This window comes from Mercenaria mercenaria, chromosome 3 (genome assembly GCF_021730395.1).
Source record: "Mercenaria mercenaria strain notata chromosome 3, MADL_Memer_1, whole genome shotgun sequence".
In the NCBI taxonomy this organism is placed as follows: domain Eukaryota; kingdom Metazoa; phylum Mollusca; class Bivalvia; order Venerida; family Veneridae; genus Mercenaria; species Mercenaria mercenaria.
The window spans coordinates 88348391-88359891 of NC_069363.1; the positions used below are offsets into that span (position 1 = coordinate 88348391).

The following is an 11501-nucleotide window of genomic DNA, read 5'->3' on the forward strand; positions in this document are numbered from 1 at the left end:
ATATTGTTGTTGTTTACAATTTATACAAAATGAATCACCGTTGAATGTTTTATCTATTAGATTTGACCCTAATTATTTTGTTTGTTTCGGTAACAGTCATTTATTTACCAAAATACACAATGGTGATTGATTCTACATCTGTTGTTTACTATTATATGAGTACATAATGGACGTTTTGATTGACATGTTTTGAAATTGCTTCGAACATTTTAAAATACTTGTAAACATGTTATTGCGTTGTAGTGCGTAAAAAAGGTATAAATACTCAGAGAATTAAGAGAAGATAGGAGAATGGGGAGAGGAGGACTGAGTCAAGAAAAGAGAGGACTGAGTTAAGAATCAGGAAGTTAGAAATGTTTTACAAAAATGGGATCGGATAATTGGCAGTTCGGATCGGTTCAGATCAGCTCGGTTAAGTTCGATTTTTGGGCTCGGGTTTAAGAGCGGGTTAAAATTAACTGTGGAAGTTTTAGAACTGACTATTATGTTATAGAACTTTTGGACTTAAGAATAAAAATTAATTAAAAGTTTGACGCGGGAAAATACTATTCAAAAAGCTGATGTACTTATACCTGAATTGACTGTTAGTATAGTTGACGTCTGTATAACCTTGTAAATAAAACCGAGTGTGAAAAAAACTGCTGACTTTCTCAATCTATGCAACCAGTGGTGGTGTTACACTTAAGTGTGACTAGGGCTTTACACTTTATAAAAGTCTAACAATTTAATACCGTGCCCGTTATGTGTCCCTAGCAGGGATGTTAAATGGATTGCAAACTCAACTATTAAGGTCCCCCAGGAGATAAACAATACATATATGCAAACGTTATCCTTTTCTAAGGTTTCAAAACGTTTAAGAAAAAAAAACCATAAAGAAACAAATCTTAATTTGATATGCACTGCGCATCTTCTAGTAATAAAAACCTATGTAAAACCTTTCATTTATAAAACGGGACAAAACAATGGCAATATGTAGGCTAAGGATACATTGAAATACCTATCTCTTGATAACTGACAGCGTGACTGGAGCTTTGAAAATGTCTAACAATTTAATACCGTGACTGTTATGTATACAATCAGATGTGTCTCTCACATGGTTAAGAAAAGGATTGCATACTCAACTATTAAGGTCCCCTAAAAGATACACAATACCCCAATTATCATATTATGCAAAGGTTATCACTTTCTAAGGTTTAGAAACCTTTCAGAAAAATTCATAGTGAAAAAGATATCGCCTAATAATATAAGAATGCGTCAAATAATTTTTTTCTATCTAATGTTGCTTAACCTGCCTTGATAGCGTTTTACTGACATGTGGATGTAGTTTCAGTATCAAAAATCATTCACTGGCAATGTAAGCCTCATTCATTTTACCAGCTAAAACCGCTGAAGCCTCGTTTTCAGATTTTGATTTTTCCTCAATACCGCTATCGAGCGAGAAATCTTTCAGTGATATTTTAACTTTGTCGCCAATATCAGATTCTTTGGTGTTACTGGATTTTTGAGTTCCAGACGTCTTCCTGTGCACGCGCATGAAGTGCAGGCAGCAACAGAACAGGTTGACGTATGTTTCGAAGAAGTTACGATTCAGAACCATGTAAGTAATGAAGTTAACTGAGGAGTTGATCATCTCAAAGAGCAGGCAAATATCGCTGAGGACCAGAAAAAGGTTGTGGTAAGTGCCGAAGAACTCGAACCCATCAATAGCCGTAGAACACAGAAGGAGCAGATCCCCCGGCAGCAGACAGATAAGAAAGATAATCGCCACAGACAAAAGCATGCGAGTTATCTTCCTTTGCTCTTCTTTGCGTTTAGGATCCAGCGAGGTGACGCTTTTCTGAAACCTTTGGCTTTGGCTGATGATAGCGATGATAATGATGTTCACAATGAGGACAACCAAAACTGGGATATAGCGAAATACGATCGGCAAGAAGTACTCGTTGTAGACTTCTAGAGGCGCTTTGTTGTCTAAAGCGAATTTGGTCTGGGAGATGTAGGGTTTCCCACGAATGTATATGTAGGTGTACTGTGGAGGCAAGGCAGCTAGTGATCCGAACACTAGCACATACAGGAAGAGGACAGCGGCTTTCATCCTCAGTCTAGTAACAATCTGTTTCACTTTCAACGGAAAGGCCACGGCAATCAGACGTTCCACTGATATCAGGACAACTATGAGAGTTGAAACACGACTGAAAGCTGTCTTGAGGTAGAATATGTAGTAAAATGTAGTTGCGTTGATTTTGTCGGCTAGTGCTTCGTCGTAATCTCGTATGATGCATGTGGATTTTCGTACAAAGTTTGTTACTAAAAATAGCATATCCGAAAAAGCCAATCCGATAAGTACAACAGTTGTTGTAGAGCTCCGAAGTTTCTTCTGGCATAGTACAATCAAGCTGAGGATACTTCCAATTATACCAACTATTGTAACTACCGGAAATACGTAGCATTGAAGAATGGATGTAATGTCGTCTGACATCTTCTTTGTCATAATATTCTGCGGGTTGTCCCAAGGAAAATATCTTACGGCAGGTCCACCTCCTGCACCACTTGGTATTGACGTTGTTGTGCCATTTATGTCGCCGAAAGATGCGTTTGGAAAATGGTTTTCCGACGCATTCAAAAAGATCGAAAACGCTGTGAAATTCTCTTGTCCAAACAAGTAATCATCAAGATCACGTTCTGCTGTCATCATGGATAATATCTGAAATAAGGCGTTTACTGTTAAACAGGGTACGTATCTACTTATCTAAGGTAGTGGATCAGTAATGATACGATAACTGTGTATTATCGTATATGTTATTTCGGCTTCCATCGGTCATAACAGAAAACGTTCCCATATCCTAGTATCCTATTTTCCTACTCCACTATCACCATCTCTCCCCACAAGATCTTCAATTTAATTATTCTAACGATACAGGTATAAAACAGCTTTACTACAAGATGACAGTTGAACCTGTCTTAGAGGCCACCTGTATTAAGCAACCACTTGTCTTAACATGTCCTTAACATTTATTATCATAAATGTCATCTTTATATTGACTGGCACACGTTGGTTCGATTCCCCAATGTTTCATTTTCTATGTTGAGCAATACAGATAAACGGAATCAAAGTTGGAAAATTGAAGCTGACAACGAAACTTGCCGAAAACTATCGGATGTTAAACAAAGACAGAAGAGAGGAGGAGAGGTGTGAGAGTGGGGGTGTATGTAGAGCTATTTTAATGTGAAATATGTTATTGATTGGGCTGGTTGAATAGGAAACAATACTGAAAAACACAATAAACTTAAAATTTGAATTTGAATATCTCATGTGAAGTAAAGAAAAGAAAGAGAGATAGAAATGGTGTACACAAGAAACTGAAAGGGTTTTACGGTTTGTGTAAGTATGGAGGCGGTTGGGGTTGGTAATGTTGGCGAGAGGAGTGTTGACGGGACGCTAATTACAATATTTAGTAGGGGCGGGTAATGCAGGGTGGGTTGACGGAATACTAAAATACAGTAAAAATCTAATGAGGAGCGTTGGTGCGGAAAGGTAATGTGGGCATGGGAATGACCGGATGCTAACATTAAAAAACAAAATAAACTAAAGTTTAAACAGGAGCTGTCACTAATGGTGACAAATGCTCCCGCAGCGCCTTGACCTTTGACCTGGTGACCTTGACCTTTGACCTGGTGACCCCAAAGTCAGTAGGGGTCGCGTACTCAATAAGTACTATCAGCATGTGAAGATTGAAGGTCCTGGGTGCAGTGGTCCGCGAGTAAAGTGCCTTCATGCAAAAAGTTAACGTTGTGACGAAAGAACGAACACACTAACGAACGGACGGAGAGTTGAAAACTAATATGCCTCCCTTCGGGGGCATAAAAATAACCTCGGTGGTGGAACGGTAATTTAGGCGGAGATGTTAATATGGACAGGATTGCAGAATACTGAGAGAAAATTTCAAGAAACACAAGAAAGTTTAATTTTATTTGTGTGTGTATGAGGGGTGAGGGCGGGCTTAAAGTGAGATAATTCATAACGTTAGCAAAGATGAATTATGGGTTCGCTGCACTTAATGCACTCTGTCATTGCGTGAAGATATAATAGAATCCCTTTCATAGAGTCCAGTTGCAAATTAAATTGTTATCAGTTCTTGTACACTGCATTCCCTCAGTATCATCCACCTTCAGAAACAGCTCGAGTTATATCCCTCAAATCTTTTCATGATCTATGCTTGAGACATGTATTTTGAATAAAGAGAGATAATTAAAAAGAATAAGCAAAGAAAGTGTAACGATTCTTCTATTTTGCACTGATTAGTTTCTGCTTTTGTGTGAAGCTTTAACAAAATTCCCCCAGTAGCTTATGAGTTATGCTCCGAAAAAAAAGTTTAATAAATAAGAAAAATATAATATGAAAAAGGAGATAATTTAGAAAGAACAAAAAGCGATACTGATGCACAGACGGACGAACAAACAGACGGACGGACGGACATAGATCATTACCATATCTCGTTTGCTGCGGGACAGATAAAAGTAAAAAACCCACACATTTGTTTGCTTATTGGATGATGGGTTTGTGAAGGGTTTGCAGAATGATGAACAGACAGACAGATGTATGAACAGAAACATTTTAATAGCTCTCATCGGCTAGTATGATTTGTGTCTTGCTTCTTATTTAAACCGGGGTAGGGGGAGGAATGCGGATTTAGAAAGAAAAACATTATTCGCTCCGTATACAGCTCTTCTCCCTTTGAGAGTGATTAGGAGAGCCTTTTGTGGTTTCGCACAGTTGGCGACTTAGCATTTCAATTCCGCCGCAACTACCAACATTTAGATAATATTATTTGTGCTAGAATTCATTTTATACATGTACAATATTCAGGTTGTACGATAGTCTTTTTATATAGTTTCTTTTAAATTAGAGTGACATGGTGACTTCTTTTGAGCCTTGCCACAAGAAAACCAACATAGTGGCTTTGCGACCAGCATAGATCCAGACCAGCCTGCGCATCCGCCCTGTCTGGTCAGGATCCATGCTGTTCGCTTTCAAAGCGTATTGCAATTATAGAAACTGTTAGCGAACAGCATGGATCCTGACCAGACTGAGTGGATGCGCAGGCTGGTCTGGATCCATGCTGGTCGCAAAGCCACTATGTTAGTTTTCTCATGGCGCGGTTCTTTTTTTTTTCTTACTCTTCGAAGTGTTCTACAGGGATAAGCTGACATTTAGCTAAATAACTGTTAAAGGTCACAGGTCAGATTGGAAAATAAATGATATTTTGCTAGAATCGTGGCCCTGCTTACAGGTGTTGTTTTGATATTAAAATCTATTCTAGTCAGAACCACTTGGGAGTAATGTAGTTCAAGTTCATCATTTTGAGTACATTCGTTTTAACTATTCAGCTATTCTTAGAATATAAGTCGAACATAAATAACATGGATTTGTCCAAATATTGAATCAACGGCAACTTTTGTTTTAAAAGGATCTAGTTATAACCTATGTCAACGTTCATATATACTTAGGTAAGAACTTAGGACTGGACTTCAAAACTTTTGTGAAACGGGCTCCAGTTTCTAAAGCATGTATGAAATATTGAGACAATGTGACTGGGGCTTGATGGAAGATGAATTACCACTAATATGCATAGTACCCATTTGCCCAACTGCACGTTTTAGCTGAGAAATGCGCAATTGAAATGGGTTAGTATATTTTCACGTTCATGACCATGGTTCTTATAGTATATCTAGGGGTGGGGTATAACATGTACAATATCCTTTTCTTTCTGGTCTGGTGCCAGTGTCTCATACTCTCGTGGTGGCAGATTCCATTAGGAATGAGGAATCGAAAGTAGTTAATATCAGTTGTAGAACTTGCTTCACAATCGACCAAAAATATAAATTAGTATAAACCAATAAAATATTGTACTTTTGTATAGTGCTATCGTTCTATAGTATATTTGCACTTGCACCGTATTATCGAGGATTCGCATCTTGATTTCGAGCCATTGCACCGTGTTCTCGCATCAACACATTATATATCGAACTGACGAAACAGCGATGGTCCGATTGGAACACCATAGTTATAATCAGTAATAAAATGTTCATGAGGAAATAGGATATTCCGTATATTAACCTTTACCCTGCTAAGTTTCTAAAATGGACTGGTCCATCATTCATCTTGGGCAGTGCCACTTATCATTCAAGTGGGTGTTCACTGAATATTAACCGACTTAATAGCGAACGGTGCAGACCATTATAAGCCTACACGGATTTGCAGCCTAAAATGATTTTGAATAGCTCTGCTTGAGGCGTAGGCGTATAATGATTCTAACAGTGTGTAATCAGGACTCTCAACAGAAATGTCTAGTATTAGTGGCTGACTATTAATTATTTGCTAGTAAGATATTTCTTTAATTTGACTAAACTGTATGAAAGTCATTCTGACGAGGATAGAAACTCATTATTCTTGACTGAAAGACATCTTTTACTAAAAAAGTACAATATGCAATGTAATACACGAAAATCAATCTATGTGCACGGCGGTATATAAACACTGATTCAAGTAGTTGGCGATACAGTAAGTATACTAATAACATTACTGTAGTGGAACGGGCAAAATTTGAGTACAACTAATCAAAGAAGTGTATATTTAAAGCTTTATATGAAATTTTTGCATTATCCCAGTTCAAGTATTTGGAAATGGTTTCGTATTGCCCCTGTGTTTCGAACAGTATATTTGATTTAAGAAAAAAAAAACAGCAGAGAAACTCTCCTACAGGCCAAACTGAAATAGGCTTTAGGTATAAAAAGCAAGACATTATTACAAAAAAACTTTACGCCCAAAATTAAATCGACTTCTGTAGTTAGAGCACGGAAAGAAAACAAATAAACAAATAAAATATACAAATGCACATTTTTTTCTAATAATTTTTCGCTTTCCGCTACAAATGTATAGCTCTCTAAAATAACATTCGGCTAACTGCTTTAAAATCTTTTATCATTTGAATACAATATTACGCGAATGAGTCATTATTTTTGAAAACGGATCCCTTCTTTTTAACACAAATCACTTCTTTTTGGTATGCATATATAAATTCCTGTCTAAATGAATATAAAGTTTGAGTCACACTGGTACCATTTTATTATACTGCTTGTTAAATGTCCAATTTTTATTTCAATGCTCACGTTTCAAGATAGTAGCTTTTAAATACAGGTCTATGCATTTGTCTGGGATTATATTAGATGCATATTAAAGTAATGAACAACATTAAAATTTGTCTTACCTGCAAAACAAGCACGCGTCACGAGAAGACTTTCTGCCAAGAAGATCAAAGCCTGTGCGCGCATTTTAAGTTTTATACTTATTGGAAAGTTTCCCAATTAGCAGAATTTGTAATAAAATTGTTCTGAAAAAGCAAATGAACAAAAATGTGCAACCTAATTAGCACTGATCTGTCTACGTTCGTATTCAGCATCAACTGACTGTGTGAAACAATTATTTGATTTGACATCACTAAACATTCATAAAAAATTGACAGTTATATCACTATGTGTTTAATTAGTCATGTTCGCTAATGATTTGTTCACAGTAAGGTTTATAATTAGATGAAGCTGTGGATACATTTTGCGTAGGTTTTGCATTAGTGCGATATTTTTTATTCTAAAGGTTAATGTACCGGCACATTAAAAAATTCAGGGTGTCTTCAAGTTCAAGTTCAAATGCTTCAGTAGATACCAGACCATCTTTATAAAGTATTAGTACTATGTAACCTCAATTCTTAACACTAAATTTAAAAGGCGGGTCATATACTTGACGCATTAATATCTAGTTCTTAAAACAAAAGGACAGCAAGATCAGCTCAGAATATAAGGCCGCAAGTTATAGTGGCCACGGATGTACGACTCCAAAGAACACTTTTACAGTTCATTTATTTTCTTGATGAACATGCCACAGATATATCAAGCAGAGACCTGTAATCTTGATTACATGAAGTAATAATTATACTGACATGAAAATGCGTTAAAATCCAAGAAAAACTGAGATTTTAAAAGGCACTTACCTCTAGATTTTGGCTAAAATGATCTGTCTTAAAATTGAAGTTTGATCATAATACAAATACTAGAACACGCGTTTTTGTGTCTAAACTATCTTTAAAAAATGCAAAATTAGGAATAACATTATGCCCAAATCGGAAATCGAACCCGGGCTGCCGCGACAATAAAACATTTCCTTCGTACTTGACCAATATACCACAGAAAAATCGTACTTAACGGCCATTAAATATAATAAGCTTGATCTGGGATGCTAAATTAGGAAATTATGGAAAAAAAGAGAAAATTAAAATTTCGTATCTTTCCAAAATATATAATCTGTCTATCACCCGTTTGAAGCCGCGAGGGTGAAATAAAGCCATTACATATATATATGATGATACACTGGTGTAATAAAGCTTTGACGTTGACGTCGTTTTAAGTAAAGAAGACGTTGGTCAAGCTTTACTTAACAAATAATCAAGGCCTTCGAGTGGTTTATCGTCTGATTTACCACGGTTCAGAGTTCAGATGCGTGGTTAAATACTGAAGCATCTGGACGATGAACCGTGGTAAATTAGACGATAAATCACAAGAAGGCATTGATTGTTTTCATTCTGACATGCTCATTGACATATTTGAATAAAAATTATGCTGGACTTCTTTTACCCGAGGAGTAATGTATCGGACGTCATGCGGCAATTTGACGTCATAATGCTCTCTTACCAGTCCGCGCGTCAACCGTTGTTTATCGCAGAATATACAGAGCTTGAATTCCTTCTTTGTTTAACTGGACATCAAACCGAGTCATGTTAGAATTGTTTATAACAGTTGAAAAATTAAAAAAAAAAAAAAAACCCAAAAAACAATATGTTTCAGCAGGAAAAACTAACATTGATAAAATGAATATTAGGCCTACATTTGTAACTTTCCATATTAAATTTATTAAACTCGTTGAGTAAAATTGATAAAATGCTCGACAGAGGCTCGCATTTTATTACTTCATTAAACTCGTGTAATAAATTCAGTATGAAAAGACACTCATGTAATACCCTCTATGTAACTAAGTTTAAACCCCTTCTTAAGAAATAAAGCAATTATTTTCTGAAAATCCTTTTTCTCTGTTGTTGTTGTCGCATGATCTGAAGGTCAGTGCCTTTAATATCTGTAACGCTATGGAATATGGAGGGTAATTGGCGACGAAAAGGTCACTGGCTGTGTGATTTTGTCCAAGTTTGAGCATGAATAACCTCTCCCAATTGACAAGCTTGTACAATGGTAAAGTACTTTAATTTGTTTGCAGAAATCAAGATAATTGAAAAGCAGTATTAAAAGAAGACCAAAGTCCAACCAGTGATCGCAACGATAAAACATCGGAAGGAAATTAATTGATTAATCTTGTTTTGTAAGGATTTGAAGAGATCGTCATCATTGTTCATGATTTTAAAAAGAAAACATTCAAAACAAAATAATCTGAATATATTTTACAGCGGAGACTGAACTTTATTCATTACAGTCATGCGGCCAACTGCCACGTGCATTTTACATGGTCTTTCACTGTTCTGTCATGCGAGTAATTCAAAGACGCAAAATCAGTATTTGATGCTCTATTTAACTTAAATGCCGTTTGATGAAACACATAAATGGTTATGCTTATAAGATATAAGGACCTGTAATTACAATCGGCAAATTGCGTATTTTCCGTTTGCCATTTCGGCATTCTCCGCCTTTTATAGAGTGTGTATTTCGTCCGAAGAATGCCGAACTGCCTAACGAGAAAACGTAATCTCACGGAACTTGCCGAGTGTCATTATGGAGACACTACCTTTAAGTTATTGAATTGATTCAAAAGATTTTGCAATCATCATAGACAGTATGTGTGTTGTTGTGTGTGCCTTTATGATTTTTGTTTTAACATATACATGTGGAAAGAAATTCTTTTGAAATTTCAAGGAAAACTTTCAAGCAAGATCTAATGAAATATTGAATCGGTCGCTTAGTGTTAAGTATAAAAAATACACTGAAGAGATCGTCGGAAAATCAAGAAACACCACATTTCAGAAATCTCAAGTATTTATAAACATATAATTTAGAAATTTACAAGTCCAAGTAAAAATCGTACAACAGTGAGATATGATAATAAGACTCTGACCGAAGAAAAGTAACTATTAGATTTGAATTCTATAACTCATTTACAGACAGATTTTCGTTCAGACAGGGTGAATTATAACCCAGTAAATACCCAGAGTATAAACCTTTAAAATTTTGCTAGCATGCATCGATATAGGTCTACAGGCAAGGAACTAACCTCTGATATTGTGCAGCAGCACAAGAAGTTAACTACAGGTCAATCAGAATTTATCAATTACTATAGGGTGGATATCTGTATGTTTTCTTTATTCTCAAACATTTTGTTTTGAAAACTGAGAAGGTCCCGTTGAAAGGCTTTTTCATTTTTAACCCTCTGACGGTGGTTAAGCCGAACCATTTGAACCGTGAATCTTTCCAGAATCGGATGTTGCAGAGCAAATTTAAAGAAAATCAAAACAGCGATTCATTGATTCCTTTCAAGAAGTCGTTTAAAAGTATTCGTTTTCTACTTTCAGCACCGGTAACTCCTGAACCATTTATTATATAATAATAATCAAACTTGAGAGAGGACCATACATGGATACTTCACACCAAGTTTGGCGTAGATTCATCCTGTGATTCATGAGGAGAAGTCCTTGAAAAGTTGTTTCTACATCTAGCTTGAGCAGCCCCTAAAAGGATAAAGTGGAATCATTTGAAAAACGCTTGACAGGAAACCATGTCAGGTTGCTACAGACCATGTTTGGTTTTATTCTTGATAGTAGTTTCAAACGAAAAGATGTGTTAGATTAAACTGTTGAAAACTGAGGCCGTATCATTAACTTTAACTTACCACTTGCCCTGAACGACTGAAAATTACGGCTCTGACAAGAACTTATATATGAGCTTTTGCCCCCACTCTTTGATGCGACTTCGACCTTTGATACAGGGACCGGGGATATTTTTTGTGTGATACATAACGTCTCACTTCGGCGAACATTTCGACATAATTAATGTAGTGTGGCCATCTTGTACTAAGTAAACCAGCCACTAACTGCAAGTGCGGAAAATGTCAAGCTTGCGGGCAACTGTTTAGACTGGACAAAGCTCTTTTAAGTCGCCATCTAAGTTGCCCAGAGTTGGAAATTCCCAAAAGATACCACTACCAATGATAGATTAAATATTCTTGAACACTGTATTACACAGATGATAGCAAAATAAGAAACAATTTCTTTTGAGCATGTTTTCTTCGTAGCAGCGTATGAATTTGCGCATCAATTCGTAAATGTACACAGACTGTAAAAACAACTCCATACATATATACAGCGAGACGTGTGTTGCCAATGACGGGTATAACCAGCGGAAACGTACAAAATGTTATTTGATAATTGGACAAACCCCTAAATCAAATTCAGTTG

The 11501-nt window shown here is 36.3% G+C and overlaps 1 protein-coding gene across 1 annotated transcript; it reads right to left on the reverse strand.

Annotated features, from left to right (window-relative positions):
* Positions 1–1339: 1339 nt before the first annotated feature.
* On the reverse strand, positions 1340–2689 carry LOC123525619 (galanin receptor 2a-like). Its single transcript, XM_045304766.2, has one exon. The coding sequence runs from the start codon at positions 2687–2689 to the stop codon at positions 1340–1342; it is 1350 nt and encodes a 449-aa protein (XP_045160701.2).
* Between the last annotated feature and the right edge of the window lie 8812 nt (positions 2690–11501).

Coding starts and splice junctions, on each gene's coding strand:
- LOC123525619 (XM_045304766.2), bottom strand. CDS start 2,689: ATGACAGCAGAACGTGATCTTGATGATTACTTGTTTGGACAAGAGAAT.